The sequence below is a fragment of the Spea bombifrons genome, chromosome 2 (genome assembly GCF_027358695.1).
Source record: "Spea bombifrons isolate aSpeBom1 chromosome 2, aSpeBom1.2.pri, whole genome shotgun sequence".
Lineage (NCBI taxonomy): Eukaryota > Metazoa > Chordata > Amphibia > Anura > Pelobatidae > Spea > Spea bombifrons.
Genome location: NC_071088.1, coordinates 90740528 through 90758629, shown reverse-complemented (window position 1 = coordinate 90758629; position 18102 = coordinate 90740528). Strand labels below are relative to the sequence as shown.

Here is an 18102-nt window from a genome sequence, read left to right as displayed (position 1 = left end):
GGGATTGATGTCCCAGTAAACTAGCATTTCTATACTGTATTCATCATGTACTCTGCGTACCTTGGCAGCTCTTAGTGGATTCCTCATACTTATAGCCATCGTCACAAAGACATGCGTAGGTACTGGGCATGTTCTTGCATTCTGCTGTTCCACAGATGCCTGGTGATTCCACGCATTCATCAATATCTGCAAAAGACAAATAGTAGGTTATCTTTTCTTATATACACACACACTCAGTTTGTGAGACTTGTTTAATATACAAGTGATTTCACTAGGGTTTTTTCACTAAAGGGAAAGTAGACAGGAGAGTTTAGCATTGTGGAGGCCCATTCCCAATAAGCTTCTGCTACAGGAAGTTTGGCTGTCCCCTTGTAAAGAATAGTAAAAGTCTCCTTTGGTGGGGATGCCCCTGTAGTCAACCTAAACTATCTAATCTAAACTATTCTCCATTTGTGATGCCGAGAATAGATAATTATGGGAATAAATGAAAATTAGACATAATTTGTTGGTGGGAGTCAAAAATACTGTCTGATTTGTTGCAGTCAAACTTGCAGCAGAAACTTTGTTGCCTGCGTCCCACGAGTACAGCTTCAGACCAATCATACTAGCACAGTTGTGCTTTCACCTTGGAAAACAAAATACCCAGAGCCCAGCTGATTGGGGATTAACTGAGCAAAAATCCATCTAGCTCAGTTTGCCCCCTTTTTGTTTAATGCAAGCAGGAGTATGTTGTGTAGACCAATTCTCTGCACCACACAGTATGTCAGAACGATAATATTGCTGGGGAAAATGTTTCTGATTAATATGCATTTGATGAGGTTAGACATTTGATTATTTCAGAACCAGGAAAGCCTGAAGAGATCAATGTAAGATAGGACAAAATGTCCGGTTTTAGAAATAACAATTAGGGGGGCACTGATCGCTTTCCCCTAGAGATAACACTGTCAATCAATGAAGACAATGTCAGTAGAGGCCAGCTCCACTGCCTCACATTGATGCTATTGCCCACAGAACAGATCCCAACACGTTTAGGCTTGTTTTGTGTTCTTGCTAGTCTGAGCTGCTATATCAGTAGCAGACTCCATAAATTGTGAAAGTTGTTAATCTTTTCTCCACTGAGCGAGCCAGGCACATCACTAAAAAATCTACTTTAATGGTGAATACCTGTTACGTTCTGCAAAGGCTGCGGAGCTGCATATCTGTCCTGCTGTAGTTTCTCTGCTTTGCTTTGATCCATTCCTGGATTTCCTTTTGCTTTGTTCTATTTTCCATTCCTTGCTTCTGCTCCGGCTCTTTGCTTCAGCTCTGCTTCCTTTATAAGGTTTGCCCCACCTGTGTGTTCTGTTTGTCTCAGTCTGCAGTCTAAGGTATGTCTCAGTGCTGTGTGTTTGGTTTACATGTGTGGTTTGTTGTGTATCTTTGTCAGCAGGGCTTAGCGTTAGGACCCACCGTCATTGGAGTACTTTGGCGTAGTGGTGGGCTAAGCATACTATGGCCATATCATGTGACGAAATCTCCAATAGTTATCTTGTAGTCCTAGGCTAGTTTCTGTATTCATGTTTGTCTGTCTCTTATGTACCTTTGCCCTTCTTCCTTGAATCATCTGAGGATTCCGGTTCCTCTCTCCTCTCCCCATGTCCCAGTTAAGATTTCCTATCCTTGCTTAAAGGAAGAAGCGTCCGAGGGTTCCGGCTCCTCACTCCTTCCCCTGTGTTCCTTGCCTTCTTCCCTGTCCTTTGTTGTGCCCTGTACCATGTATGTCTTGTCAGGTTATGTTTATTCCTTGTCTTGTGCCTGTTTATACTTTACACTATTCATGTCATGTTTCTAGCCACTTCTCATGTATATCCTATATCATGTTTCTTGCCTGGTCTCCCTTTCCTCTGCTGTGTTAAGTGTCTGCTACATTAACCCTTTGCTTAGCTTTCATTCTCCCAGCCTGCAGCATCCTGCTCGTGATCCGTGTGCTATGCTTCATGCCTGCTCCAGGGTGCCTGCAGGATTCGTTTTGTTCTGGACTCCATCTGCTGCCATATCAGGGCGCTGGTGTTTGGCTGCACTTCCTAGGTGCTCAACGCCTGGGCGAGTGTGGTCACCCTGCAACCAGGCCCTGCCCCAGACTCCACTGCTGCATCGTGACTCCTGCAAACAACCATCGGGCGCGCTGGGTCCTTCCAGCCATCAGCTTGGACCCAGTTCGTGACACATGGCCGCAGGTCAACGGCCAGGAGTTCGCGGAGTGGAGTTTGCAGCGTTAGCCCTTCCAGTGGGCCTCCGTACCCGTCAGCCCTTCCAGTGGGCCTCCGCACCCGTCTGCCCTTCCAGTGGGCCTCCGCACCCGTCTGCCCTTCCAGTGGGCCTCCGCACCCGTCTGCCCTTCCAGTGGGCCTCCGCACCCGTCTGCCCTTCCAGTGGGCCTCCGCACCCGTCTGCCCTTCCAGTGGGCCTCCGCACCCGTCTGCCCTTCCAGTGGGCCTCCGCACCCGTCTGCCCTTCCAGTGGGCCTCCGCACCCGTCTGCCCTTCCAGTGGGCCTCCGCACCCGTCTGCCCTTCCAGTGGGCCTCCGCACCCGTCTGCCCTTCCAGTGGGCCTCCGCACCCGTCTGCCCTTCCAGTGGGCCTCCGCACCCGTCTGCCCTTCCAGTGGGCCTCCGCACCCGTCTGCCCTTCCAGTGGGCCTCCGTACCCGTCTGCCCTTCCAGTGGGCCTCCGTACCCGTCTGCCCTTCCAGTGGGCCTCCGTACCCGTCTGCCCTTCCAGTGGGCCTCCGTACCCGTCTGCCCTTCCAGTGGGCCTCCGTACCCGTCTGCCCTTCCAGTGGGCCTCCGTACCCGCTTGCCTGAGCCTGTGCCTGTTCCTGCCTGAGCCTGTGCCTGTTCCTGCCTGAGCCTGTGTCCGTTCCCGTACCCGTGCCTGAGCCGGTACGCATGCATGATCCACTACCTGAGCTTATGCCGGTACCCGTGCATGAACCAGTACACGTGCCTGGCCCGGTGGTACTCTGTTCTCGTCCGCCCTGCAAGAGGGCTTCTAGCCATGCCGTGTGCCCTGGAAGAGGGCTTCTAGTCGTGTGCCCCGCAAGAGGGCTTCTAGCCATGCCGTGTGCCCTGGAAGAGGGCTTCTAGTCGTGTGCCCCGCAAGAGGGCTTCTCCTTGTTCCAGTACCTGCCTTGTTCCTGAGTTGCGGCCAGCGCCCCAGTAAGTGGACTCCTAAGTTGAGTACCCTGTAAGTGGGCAACCTGCCGTGTACCCTGAAAGAGGGTTTCCTGAGTTGCGGCCAGCGCCCCAGTAAGTGGACTCCTAAGTCGAGTACCCTGTAAGTGGGCAACCTGCCGTGTACCCTGAAAGAGGGTTTCCTGAGTTGCGGCCAGCGCCCCACTGTGGACTCCCAGGATGAGTGCCTGCATCCAGGCTACCCTGGTAAAGTACCCTGCTAGTGGGCAACCTGCCGTGTGCCCTGCAAGTGGGCAACCTGTTGCCTGAACCCGTACCCATGCCTGAACTCGTGCCTTTCGTGTCTGCCCAGCAAGTGGGCTACCTGTCATGTCTGCCCAGCAAGTGGGTTACCTGCCGTGTCTGCCTTGTCAAGTGGCTTATCTACTTTGCCTTCGTCTGGACCTAAATGTCAGCTAGAGACTACTTCCTCAATCCTGTTCAGACATTCTGATTCCTGTTTTTGGAGGAGATTGGTCTACTAGCGGCAGTGCTGGTCATCGAAGGACTCCTACGTTTTTCAGACTCCCTATGCTGGTTCCTGGGTTGACTTGTTTCTTCAGTCTTCCGTTAGGAGCGGGCCTTCCTTCTGTTGATGTTTCTGTTCGCGTCCAGAGGCCGCTCTTTCGGAGGGGGATTGTGTTACGTTCTGCAAAGGCTGCGGAGCTGCATATCTGTCCTGCTGTAGTTTCTCTGCTTTGCTTTGATCCATTCCTGGATTTCCTTTTGCTTTGTTCTATTTTCCATTCCTTGCTTCTGCTCCGGCTCTTTGCTTCAGCTCTGCTTCCTTTATAAGGTTTGCCCCACCTGTGTGTTCTGTTTGTCTCAGTCTGCAGTCTAAGGTATGTCTCAGTGCTGTGTGTTTGGTTTACATGTGTGGTTTGTTGTGTATCTTTGTCAGCAGGGCTTAGCGTTAGGACCCACCGTCATTGGAGTACTTTGGCGTAGTGGTGGGCTAAGCATACTATGGCCATATCATGTGACGAAATCTCCAATAGTTATCTTGTAGTCCTAGGCTAGTTTCTGTATTCATGTTTGTCTGTCTCTTATGTACCTTTGCCCTTCTTCCTTGAATCATCTGAGGATTCCGGTTCCTCTCTCCTCTCCCCATGTCCCAGTTAAGATTTCCTATCCTTGCTTAAAGGAAGAAGCGTCCGAGGGTTCCGGCTCCTCACTCCTTCCCCTGTGTTCCTTGCCTTCTTCCCTGTCCTTTGTTGTGCCCTGTACCATGTATGTCTTGTCAGGTTATGTTTATTCCTTGTCTTGTGCCTGTTTATACTTTACACTATTCATGTCATGTTTCTAGCCACTTCTCATGTATATCCTATATCATGTTTCTTGCCTGGTCTCCCTTTCCTCTGCTGTGTTAAGTGTCTGCTACATTAACCCTTTGCTTAGCTTTCATTCTCCCAGCCTGCAGCATCCTGCTCGTGATCCGTGTGCTATGCTTCATGCCTGCTCCAGGGTGCCTGCAGGATTCGTTTTGTTCTGGACTCCATCTGCTGCCATATCAGGGCGCTGGTGTTTGGCTGCACTTCCTAGGTGCTCAACGCCTGGGCGAGTGTGGTCACCCTGCAACCAGGCCCTGCCCCAGACTCCACTGCTGCATCGTGACTCCTGCAAACAACCATCGGGCGCGCTGGGTCCTTCCAGCCATCAGCTTGGACCCAGTTCGTGACACATGGCCGCAGGTCAACGGCCAGGAGTTCGCGGAGTGGAGTTTGCAGCGTTAGCCCTTCCAGTGGGCCTCCGTACCCGTCAGCCCTTCCAGTGGGCCTCCGCACCCGTCTGCCCTTCCAGTGGGCCTCCGCACCCGTCTGCCCTTCCAGTGGGCCTCCGCACCCGTCTGCCCTTCCAGTGGGCCTCCGCACCCGTCTGCCCTTCCAGTGGGCCTCCGCACCCGTCTGCCCTTCCAGTGGGCCTCCGCACCCGTCTGCCCTTCCAGTGGGCCTCCGCACCCGTCTGCCCTTCCAGTGGGCCTCCGCACCCGTCTGCCCTTCCAGTGGGCCTCCGCACCCGTCTGCCCTTCCAGTGGGCCTCCGCACCCGTCTGCCCTTCCAGTGGGCCTCCGCACCCGTCTGCCCTTCCAGTGGGCCTCCGCACCCGTCTGCCCTTCCAGTGGGCCTCCGCACCCGTCTGCCCTTCCAGTGGGCCTCCGCACCCGTCTGCCCTTCCAGTGGGCCTCCGTACCCGTCTGCCCTTCCAGTGGGCCTCCGTACCCGTCTGCCCTTCCAGTGGGCCTCCGTACCCGTCTGCCCTTCCAGTGGGCCTCCGTACCCGTCTGCCCTTCCAGTGGGCCTCCGTACCCGTCTGCCCTTCCAGTGGGCCTCCGTACCCGCTTGCCTGAGCCTGTGCCTGTTCCTGCCTGAGCCTGTGCCTGTTCCTGCCTGAGCCTGTGTCCGTTCCCGTACCCGTGCCTGAGCCGGTACGCATGCATGATCCACTACCTGAGCTTATGCCGGTACCCGTGCATGAACCAGTACACGTGCCTGGCCCGGTGGTACTCTGTTCTCGTCCGCCCTGCAAGAGGGCTTCTAGCCATGCCGTGTGCCCTGGAAGAGGGCTTCTAGTCGTGTGCCCCGCAAGAGGGCTTCTAGCCATGCCGTGTGCCCTGGAAGAGGGCTTCTAGTCGTGTGCCCCGCAAGAGGGCTTCTCCTTGTTCCAGTACCTGCCTTGTTCCTGAGTTGCGGCCAGCGCCCCAGTAAGTGGACTCCTAAGTTGAGTACCCTGTAAGTGGGCAACCTGCCGTGTACCCTGAAAGAGGGTTTCCTGAGTTGCGGCCAGCGCCCCAGTAAGTGGACTCCTAAGTCGAGTACCCTGTAAGTGGGCAACCTGCCGTGTACCCTGAAAGAGGGTTTCCTGAGTTGCGGCCAGCGCCCCACTGTGGACTCCCAGGATGAGTGCCTGCATCCAGGCTACCCTGGTAAAGTACCCTGCTAGTGGGCAACCTGCCGTGTGCCCTGCAAGTGGGCAACCTGTTGCCTGAACCCGTACCCATGCCTGAACTCGTGCCTTTCGTGTCTGCCCAGCAAGTGGGCTACCTGTCATGTCTGCCCAGCAAGTGGGTTACCTGCCGTGTCTGCCTTGTCAAGTGGCTTATCTACTTTGCCTTCGTCTGGACCTAAATGTCAGCTAGAGACTACTTCCTCAATCCTGTTCAGACATTCTGATTCCTGTTTTTGGAGGAGATTGGTCTACTAGCGGCAGTGCTGGTCATCGAAGGACTCCTACGTTTTTCAGACTCCCTATGCTGGTTCCTGGGTTGACTTGTTTCTTCAGTCTTCCGTTAGGAGCGGGCCTTCCTTCTGTTGATGTTTCTGTTCGCGTCCAGAGGCCGCTCTTTCGGAGGGGGATTGTGTTACGTTCTGCAAAGGCTGCGGAGCTGCATATCTGTCCTGCTGTAGTTTCTCTGCTTTGCTTTGATCCATTCCTGGATTTCCTTTTGCTTTGTTCTATTTTCCATTCCTTGCTTCTGCTCCGGCTCTTTGCTTCAGCTCTGCTTCCTTTATAAGGTTTGCCCCACCTGTGTGTTCTGTTTGTCTCAGTCTGCAGTCTAAGGTATGTCTCAGTGCTGTGTGTTTGGTTTACATGTGTGGTTTGTTGTGTATCTTTGTCAGCAGGGCTTAGCGTTAGGACCCACCGTCATTGGAGTACTTTGGCGTAGTGGTGGGCTAAGCATACTATGGCCATATCATGTGACGAAATCTCCAATAGTTATCTTGTAGTCCTAGGCTAGTTTCTGTATTCATGTTTGTCTGTCTCTTATGTACCTTTGCCCTTCTTCCTTGAATCATCTGAGGATTCCGGTTCCTCTCTCCTCTCCCCATGTCCCAGTTAAGATTTCCTATCCTTGCTTAAAGGAAGAAGCGTCCGAGGGTTCCGGCTCCTCACTCCTTCCCCTGTGTTCCTTGCCTTCTTCCCTGTCCTTTGTTGTGCCCTGTACCATGTATGTCTTGTCAGGTTATGTTTATTCCTTGTCTTGTGCCTGTTTATACTTTACACTATTCATGTCATGTTTCTAGCCACTTCTCATGTATATCCTATATCATGTTTCTTGCCTGGTCTCCCTTTCCTCTGCTGTGTTAAGTGTCTGCTACATTAACCCTTTGCTTAGCTTTCATTCTCCCAGCCTGCAGCATCCTGCTCGTGATCCGTGTGCTATGCTTCATGCCTGCTCCAGGGTGCCTGCAGGATTCGTTTTGTTCTGGACTCCATCTGCTGCCATATCAGGGCGCTGGTGTTTGGCTGCACTTCCTAGGTGCTCAACGCCTGGGCGAGTGTGGTCACCCTGCAACCAGGCCCTGCCCCAGACTCCACTGCTGCATCGTGACTCCTGCAAACAACCATCGGGCGCGCTGGGTCCTTCCAGCCATCAGCTTGGACCCAGTTCGTGACAATACCACTTTAGGAAATTGAAGTAGACAATCTCTAAAATGATTGCAATACTCAGCTGGTTCCATCTTTTCTTTAGGGATTATATGATATATAGCAATAGACTCTACCTCTACTCTCTTTTTCCTCTGCTGGTGGTTTCCCGCATACATCAAAACACTTCCTGGTATCATATATATAGCTTGATGTTATTACTGATTTGCGGTAAATGTTTGTTTTTGCATTTCAACATGTAGATATATAGATAATCGAGTTGATAATGTGTGCACAGTTCAAACATACCCTCACAGGTTTTGTTGTTCGCCCGTAGCCTGTAGCCGCTGGGACACAAGCAATGGTATGTTCCAGGAATGTTCACGCAGGAGTGACTGCAGCCTCCATTCATGATAGAACATTCATTGACATCTGCAGAAAAGATCACAGCAGAAGATTCACATGTCGCTGATCAAAATGTTCTTGATTTTACTTATACTGAAGTCAATAGAGTTAAGATCTCTCTACATAAGCATGTAAAGGAAAACCGTCACAGCTTCTAGCATAATTAAATTCATTTACGAGAACTAGCTACAGCTCGTACTTTCTTGTTTATCAACAAGTGAAAAGAGTTTGGAGTTTTTGATTAATAGTAGGGGCTACTTTATTACTGGGAAGCTAAAATCTGTAGCAAAAGGATTTGGTAAACTGAAAGATCTGTTTTTTAACTCTATTTAGGATCGAGTGTAATGTGAGGTTGGGTTTTTTAAAGAGAAAGATCTGCTTCAGTACCAGTGTTACATGTTTTGCCCTTCCATCCATTTTTGCAGTGGCAGTAAAAATCTCCCCGCAGGTCCGTACACAAGAGGGAACCAACTTTATCGCATGGATTTGTAGAACACTGGTTTGGTAAATCTGAAAAAGAAGAATAGAAAACCAGTTTTGCTAAGAGATTTTTGTGATCACTCGAAGTAAAATATAAGAGGAATCTATGCACACAGAAAACATACATTTTAATCCTGAGATAGATTACATACTCCATTAGCTCGCTCTTTGATATGCATTTGTAGTTCATATATTGTATAAATATATTAAGAATGTTCTCCAATATTGGAAATAACATAATATCCAGTTAATATTACGTTTTTGAGATTTGCAGATGATACCAAGTCTTTTTTAGCATTGAAATAGCCTTTGCTATGCACTCCGGAGGCTTTGGGTCACAATTCAACTGCATCAATGCCAGAACAACCTGACATTTTCCCACAAGATTTTATAAAAGTCATACATATCCTATTATCACTATATGTCAGTTCTGTGTTAACACTTTTTTGTGAAACAAATCTTTGTTTTTAATGACGGGAATTTTGTTGCCATTTTCTTTGAAAGTTAGATTGTAGATTTCATAATTTCCTGTTCAACACGGTTCCTGTACAAAGATTAGGACTGGAAATACAAGTTTTTTTGTGCTTCTGAAGACTGAAAAAATAAACATTTTATATTTCACAAACAAGGTCAACTTCAGCGTGTGAAGACAAGTCTTAAAGATGCAAGAGGATCTTATTACAGAACTATAGTCACTTAATGGAATCATAAACACTGTCTCTGGATCATAAAGATAGTTTATAGGATATTTTTCAGATATTATTAGCATTTTATTATTAAGGCCATGATTCATTTGAAAACAAAATCCATAAATCATACAAGATTTTATGGCAAAGATTCCAATTTTTCCCCCCAAATGTGTGCTTCTTTGCCAGTCGTATGATCCACAGCTCGCTAGCTGTTAGTATAACATATACAACTTGTATAAAGTTGTACCATGTTAGCCATAGAGAGAGAGAAGGCAAATTTGGTAAAGATGATACCTTTATTGGCTGTTGCATGATGGATTGCAAGCTGTTGAGACTATCTAGGTCTCTTCTTCAGGCATGTTATAAATACACCTATATATAATATACCTGAAGAACCTCTAGACTGGAAGCTCGTTTGAGCAGGGCCCTCCGCACCTGTTCTCTCTGTAAGTCAATTTGTTATGCTACATACTACTCGTTATGTCCGGTCTACCCATTGTACAGCGCTACGGAATTTGATGGCGCTATATAAAACAATAAATAATAATAATAATAAAGAAAACTAGCTGGCAATCCATCATACGTCAGTTAGCCAATAAAGGTATCATCTTTACAAATTTGCTTTCAGCTGAACACAACCCCTGCAAGCTAAGGAGTTGGGGAACAACGCAAAAGTAAAGGGGATCATGGAAAATCCCTACATGCATGTGTAATTGAGGGACAGATGACATATCACACACATTTAAGAGAATATGATGGCTTGAGTCTCCTTTTATTCAGGTGGGGAGTTTCTTACAACACATACAGTTTTATACAAACTCAGAACTATATACATAACATGTTACAGCATAGAAAATAGGGTTACATTTATACATTAACATTATATGGTAGAATGTTACGGTTCTAGCCTTAAAAAGCTTCAGTGGTTCAGATACGAACAACATTAGGCAATAAAGACTGACTGCCACGAAAAAAAAGTTACAAGAATGTGGAAAACACAACACTAGTGTGATCAGACTGGGTCCTAAACCAAATTTCTTGTAAACACAGTCATCAGTTGGAATATGACAACATTTGAAAGTAGAACTTAAATGACCACCTAAGTATTTTTATTGTATTCCATGAACAATTGACTGGGCAGCAACCCAGAAATGCTCCAAGTGCTGGGAAATGATTAACTGCTTGCACAGCGGGATAGAAACACCATGAAGAATAACACCAATAATCAGCCACTTGTACTAATGCTAGATAAAAGTTCAGAAATCCCATAATAAGAGCTATGTGCTATAAAAGTTAAAACCAAGGCACAGCACAATAGTCCTACATACAGTATAAAGAATATCCACAATGGTATCAAATTCTATTTCTAAAATACAGTCTAGAAATAAGTGTACCATCATAAACCCTATTTAAAAAGTGTCTATCAAATATTGGAATGGTTAAGTCAGCAGGAACAATCCAATGTTACATTTGGTGATTAGATCTAATCTCCTGACATATATAGGAGTTTATTCCATATACATTTGAGTCTGCTGGTAAAGTTAGGACAAATCATTGCAGCCCAGTCTCTTCCAAAATGTCACTACCTGTCCCCTTGACCTGATTTTCTCACATCCCTTACCTTCCCTTTCCAATGTCTTCACAGATGCTCTGTAGCACTTCTAACCCTTTTCAGTCTGCTTTCCATCCTAAACACTCTAATGAGAGTAGAAAATTACAAATGATCTCTACATCTCAAAATGAAAAGGTTGCTTCTCTTTACTCCTGGTCATATCTTGATTGTTCAGAATTCATCAATCCACTCAAGTTTGCTGCCTTAATGTGACACTTGCCTGCTCTCCTTTACCCCTTACATTCAGTAACTCACCAAGTCATGTTGCCTTCACCTAACAGTTCCCTGGTGTTTGCTCTGAAAAATACCTCGTCTTATAATCGAGCAAATGCGGTAATAATCTTACTAGTCATTTGGATTGCTAAGGGTACTAGTTAAGGCTCGGTATACTTAATGTGAGGGACAACAAATGTCTGTCTATTTTTATATAACATATGCCCGGAGGGCCCGCTAAAAAACATGGCAGTGATACTAGGCTCACACTTGAACGTAAAAATATATGTTTTTTAATGGCCAGAAGTGATACCAATGAATTTCTTTAGAAATGAGTAACTTGCAGATGCTCTCAATACATGTTTCTTCTCCGAACCGCTGGGTTCCACAGCTATGTGATAAACATGTTTCTTAATCGAATGCACAAGTTAGTAAATTTGCCTCTGACATTCATTATGCCAATATTACGGTGAGAGAAGTCTCAAGGGTTCACTTAAATGTCTGATTTACACAGAATAAGTTCCATACTATGGAAGGAAACGAGAAACACTTTATTTAGCTGTAAAAAGTCCAAAACACAGATTTCTGAGAAAACTGGGAAAGAATTCTGAAAAGGTTAACAATAACACTGCACTACTGCCAAAAAATCATGGTCATCTAAACTGTCTGTTTATGAAAATAAATGTGCTTTCTAACAAAGCATTAGACGTGCGTCCTAGGAAAAGAAAACAAGGATTCATCCATTCGGGGAGAGAAATTCTATTTAATTCTCTTTCGCTGCCTACTTACTGTAGGTAAGCATGCAGTGTGGTAGGAGTGAGCACATTTTATAATGATACCTTTATCGGCTAATGGAATTTCATTAGATTGCAAGCTTTGGGACAACTTTTTCAGATCTTTTCAGGTACACTGTGGAACTGCTCACACATCTATACAGTTAGATGCAAAGAGTCACAGCAAGGTACATAGATCGTAAACCCAAATAACATTAGCACAAAGATGTCAGAGCGAAATGCAGATTCACAATCACTTCCGAGCATGTGAGATGTAAGATGTGTAACCAACAGCTTCTCTTCGTGTTAAAAACTTCTCTAAAGTCCGTGCCTGGTTACATTTATTGTTACAAAATGTGTATGGGTGCATTAAACTAGATGGCAATAACAGTCAATGTATTTGAATGAAATGTGTCCGAAACCCTTGGATGATGAGGTTAAATTCATACATGCAGAAGGCTGGTGAGCAGAAATCAGAATTATTTCTTAGTACAGTGGGTTTCGTTTCAGTGCAGAATGGTGAGACATTGGCTACTTGTCAGGTGAATATGCCACACATATCATCGGCAATCAACAAGTGCTGACTGGAAGAGCTTATCTTGCAGCTGTACAGCATGTTTTGGGAAAAGGAGGAAGGAACCTGTAAATCAGTTTGGAATTTAAAATATTCGCTGAATTAGCTTTCGCAGGCACAATATGTGCGCAGATTCCAATATCAACACTTATGCATGAGCTATTGAGCTTTATAAGTGATAAGACACCACCAGCAGTACACACATGACAGACTGCTATAGATGTGCAACATAAGAAGACGTGTGGGCCCATGTCTGGGAGTATTTGGGCCGCTATGCACAATATATGGGGTGTAGAATACGGTGCACCCCTATGTAAAGTGGACGGAGATGGACATTTGTTACTATGTAGCTGCAGTCAAAACTCTCCTGCTCTGCTTAGTACGCATAATTATATGTAAAAATGCTTGCGTAGATCATCGGTGTATCCTGCGTAATCAAAATGGAAACTGCAGCTATCATATGAACTTCAAATTAACACTTCTTCACCTTTGCAAATGCATGGAGAGATTCAACAGAATCCCTCTTGCCCTCTTCATCCAGGACAGTTTACAAAAGATTAGTGGTTAGACCTCAAATCAGAACCAGACTAGATTAGATTAGTTAAGACTACCGGAGTAAGGGACCAGGTAGGTTACTACCGGTATTAGGGTTACCGATTTGTCAATATCTACATACAGGTAACTTTTGGGAAAGCCTCCTCAGGCATGGTAAAATCCTTCTGATACGTCTGTATTCCTAAAGGACATCAGGGAATTCCCCTTTTTTGAATTATTATTATTTTTTTTTACACACAGGGGAGAAGGCCTGTAAAGTAAAGGGGCCACATGCACCCTGGCACACATATTTACACAAACCTGCACACTCACACATTCATACATACATACTCCCTTACCTCACCAGCAGATTTATCTCTAGCTGTTCGCTTTTACCACAGGATCATGCAACATTGTGTTACGTGACCCTGTTGTGTTCCTGCCACCCTGGGCTGGTACAAAATTGTTCTCAAAAGGCAGTTCCAACCTGGACTGGCCCTGTCCATTTCGGACCGGCACAGCCTGCCTCTGTCTATTCATAATACGGGCTGACTACATTTTAAATCAGAAAACGCAGGGGTTCATTTTTTAAAGGGGAATATCCCCAACCATCAACACCAGTAGTGAGGTGATGTTGGAGCACTGCTATTTTAGATGGCAATGTATGATCTTTCGTTATTTTTCCCTCAAGGACTGCAGTGGACTGGAGTTAATTGCATGAAGCTAATTAAGCAAAATGACAATATTACAAAGGACATCATAACTTGCAGAGACCTTCCTTGGAACAGGCCCACCGGTTGCCCTCTTGGACCTGTCGGCCTAACCTAAAATACCGAATTTTAATCTAGTTCTATAAAACGTTATTACATGTCAGATTGCTGAGACACTCAGATTTTCCCCAAGAGGCAAAGTAAAGCAGGACAAGACTGTATATCTTTAATACTTTCCTGGACATGAAAATTAGTTTCCTTTTGTTTTACTCAAATTGTTATGCATTCTAAAATTGCAAACAGCTATATATATATATATATATATATATATAGCAATACATCGATCAACAGCAATAATACATCTATTACACACACTCTCATATGAGCATTCATTCGAGGTCAAGGTCAAAAAAAGAATAACTTATTACATAAAAAAAACTACAGAGGAACGTGCAATCTAGTATGTTATCTTTACCTCTATTGCTACAACTACAACAAAAATGGCAAATTAAGTATCCAAAAGTAAACAAAGTACAACGAAAGTTTGTTCATGCTTTGGAACTTTTTAAAAGAAAAGAAAATGAAATATATATTATGTATATCCTTGGAATTACTTACTGTGAACACATGTCGTGAGATCAGGATCTTTCCGGTTCGGAAACCAGTATCGACGAATACACTCTGCAGAAAGAAATGGTTTTGTAGTCCAAATGTGAAATTGGTATTACTGCTTAAATGACAAGTATATAACATTTCTATATACATTAATATGACATATAGTTTCTCTATGAAAAATTATACCTATTCACTTTTATTTCTGAAATAATAAAAACATTATCATAATGTGTGTCTTATCAAATACACCCTTTGTGATATGTCTTCCCTGAAGGTCGTCCGTTCCTTTAATATCAATCATGACTTTAAATGACTATAAATCATCATTCTTCAAGCTCTGTAGCCTCTGTAGTCACTATAAGCAGAGTGATTATGTGCATATGTGGAAACTTGTGGGCTCCAGCTACCTAGAGCCTACGACTGACGATGGTGGGCGCTCCTTCTGACATCGCTGGAAACACCCTAATTTAAAGGGTAAATGAGCGAGGATTTGGGTGTTGACCCGGAGAGTTCCCAGATATGATAACATGTGAGGCATTCTGCAGTCTCTTAGCCTTACTACCGTGTTTCCCCGATAGTAAGACACCCCCGATAGTAAGACGTATCGGGGGTTTCAGAGGGGTCGGCTAATATAAGCCGTACCCCGAAAGTAAGACATATGTCTTACTTTCGGGGAAACACGGGGGATTTGCCGGGTCCGCCACTCTAAGGGGCCGGGAAGTCCCCACCAAGGCCGGCCTTACGTGTCTGCGGCCGCACAGGATTTAAATTAAAACATCGGGGTTTTTTTTTAACTTTATTTAACATCCTCCATGTTAAATAAAGTTTTTTTAACTTTATTTAACATGGAGGATGTTAAATAAAGTTGAAAAAAACCCCCGATGTTTTTATTTAAACCCTGTGCGGCCGCAGACCCCTAAGGCCGGCCCTGGTGGGGGCTTCCCGGCCTCTTAGAGCAGGGCGCCACACTCCAGGGGGCGCGACGGGGGGCGGTCCGCACCGGGTGCCGCTCATCAGGGGCTGCCAACTTGCGGCACCCGGCACTCCTCCAGAGACGGACAGTAATGTCCGCCGCTGGAGGAGCAGGCTCGCAAGGGAGCGGTATCGGAGGTCTTTAACAGACCTCCGGCTCCCTTGAGTGATTTTAAGCCGGGTTCAACCCGGCTTAAAATCACTCAAGGGAGCCGGAGGTCTGTTAATGACCTCCGATACCGCTCCCTTGTGATCTGCGCGGCAACAGCTGTTGTGCGCCGGGGTTTCTTGTCAGATCCCGGCGCACAACACTGAAGCCGCGCCCACCGCTGTCCGTGCCCTCTGAACCAGGAAGAAGACAGAACTGAAGAAGAGGAGCGAAGAGGAGGAAAAGAAGCTGAAAGAAGAAAGGAAAGGTAGGAAAGCATTAAGTGAGAGTGGATTGGTGTATATGTGTGTGTGGATTGGTGTATGTGTGTGTGGATTGGTGTATATGTGTGTGGATTGGTATATGTGTGTGGATTGGTATATGTGTGTGGATTGGTATATGTGTGTGGATTGGTGTATATGTGTGTGTGGATTGGTGTATGTGTGTGTGGATTGGTGTATGTGTGTGTGGATTGGTGTATGTGTGTGTGGATTGGTGTATGTGTGTGTGGATTGGTGTATATGTGTGTGGATTGGTGTATATGTGTGTGGATTGGTGTATATGTGTGTGGATTGGTATATGTGTGTGGATTGGTATATGTGTGTGGATTGGTATATGTGTGTGGATTAGTGTATATGTGTGTGGATTTGTGTATACGTGTGGATTTGTGTATATGTGTGTGGATTGGTATACGTGTGGATTGGTAGGTGTGTTGATTGGTAAGTGTGTGAGAGTGATGGGTGTTATGCTGTACCATTTCCAATGTCTTTTTCATGATCTAATTATGCTCTAAAAGTACATCATAACTCCCATCACTCTCAATTTTTTCCCAATATAAGACATACCCCGAAAGTAAGACATAGTGGGGCTTTTAGGGATAAAAAGAAAGTAAGACACTGTCTTACTTTCGGGGAAACACGGTACTTCTCTAGATGGCACAAACTGTATAGTTGCTGTTAGGGTGTAATCCTAGACCTTGCCACCGGGGGTACAGTGTATTGTGATCAGACAAGTGCACAAGACCTGGTTGTGCTATGTCCCATATGTTTAAAAAGTGCTGTCCCACATACACTGTTAATTACAACCAACCACAGTATTGTTGAATGCCCACACCTTTACCAGAAATAAATGTTGCCTCGTTCATCATTTTTGCCAGGAATTCTTAATCATCATGTGATACAAAAGTACACATTGATTGGCTATTGAAACTGAAATGGAACAAGGCTTTTGGAATATTTCTGGGCTGTTATTATGGGCTTTTCATTCAGACAAATGAATAAAAAAGTCAGATCTGCTAAGGTTCATTTGTTTAGCATGCTACAGAGTGCAATTAATGTTTTCTCTAGGTGAGACTGCACTTTTAAACAGTTAGCTTGACTGATCCATGCAAAGAATTCTGGACATTTTTTCCTCCTTTAATAAATAGTCCTCAGGCAAGAACTTTTTCAAGGTTGCATAAGTTAGATGGAAAACAGCGATAAGCCACATAGCACTGAAAAGATGGCAAAGGGGAAATAGGGAGAGATCATGAGAATCCCCAGATGTGTACACAACGGTTAACAGTACATTTTTTAAGTGAAGATTTTGCTGTTTGGAATTATATTAAAATAGTTGTATGTTGCAAAACAGAACAATAAAGCAGACCACACACATATATTCCGAGTGTGTGGTTTATTTAGACAGCCTAATAAAAATAGGAAAGCTTAAAAGCTAAAAAATGTAGCTAGCCTTTTCCTATTAGTAATGGCCAAACACTGCTTGTCAGTGTCAACTTCTCATTTCTTGGTATATAAAAATAAAACGAAGATTATTTATATAAACAGAAGATAACGGGATCATGTGAATAGGTTTAAATGTTGAAATGGTCTATTTATAATCAAATTACATTTTTGTGTAAAAAGTTGTTTGCTTGATGCCCTTCTGTCCAACACATTGTTAAAAAGCAACGACTACTTAGGCCAGTCGGTCGTTATCCAGTTGCCACTGCTATTGTACCAAGATGCAAATTACCTTCCTTTCTATTAATGCTCGGGGATTAAATACCCCACATAAGCGTCGGATGCTGTTTCAGGAGCTCAAAACGCGTAAGGCTACGGTGGTGTTGATTCAGGAGACCCACCTCGCTAAATCCCAAGCACGATTACTGGCGTCCAAATATTATCCCCTAGAATATCATGCGCGCGCTGCCAACAAGACTATGGGTGTAGCTATACTTATTAGTAGACAAGTTCACTTTCAGTTGTTGTCTCAGACCCGTGACCCGAAGGGTCGCTACCTTATTGTTCGGGGTTGCATTGACGGTACCACTTATACTATCCTTAATCTTTATGCCCCTAATTCCGGTCAGACCGCTTTTTGTGATCATGTATTCACTAAACTACACAGGCTGAGGCAGGGTAGAGTGATTGCTGGAGGAGATTTTAATCTTGTTTCGACTCCCTCCTTGGACTCTTCCGCCAAATTGTCTACTAGATATTTGAGGACACTGACGGACCAGGGTAAAAAATTCCAAGATTTGCTTCACCAACACTCCCTTTTTGACACTTGGCGGGTGGTACACCCTTTAGGTAGGGACTTTTCTTTTTACTCGAATGTTCATTCAAGTTATTCCAGAATTGATATGCTCTTGGTAGATGGTGAGGTCCTGCAGTTGATTCAAAGCGCAGAGATAGGACATATATCGTGGTCTGACCACGCTCCTGTGTGGATTTCCCTGGTAAATGGTCCCTCCTTGTCACCATCAGTCCGATGGCGCCTAAATGAAAGTCTCTTGCAACAGACGGAGGTATGCGTGGATGTT

The 18102-nt window shown here is 45.3% G+C and overlaps 1 protein-coding gene across 2 annotated transcripts in view; it reads right to left on the bottom strand.

Annotated features, from left to right (window-relative positions):
- Nucleotides 1-18102, bottom strand: part of GAS6 (growth arrest specific 6) — a 42830-nt gene that overhangs the window by 10746 nt on the left and 13982 nt on the right. For both annotated transcript variants that reach the window (XM_053455146.1, XM_053455147.1), the window contains 4 exons: nt 14186-14248; nt 8370-8492; nt 7887-8009; nt 61-186 (listed from right to left, as the gene is read on the bottom strand). In XM_053455146.1, coding sequence (XP_053311121.1) covers nt 61-186; nt 7887-8009; nt 8370-8492; nt 14186-14248 — 435 coding nt within the window. The remainder of the gene's footprint in view (nt 1-60; nt 187-7886; nt 8010-8369; nt 8493-14185; nt 14249-18102) is intronic.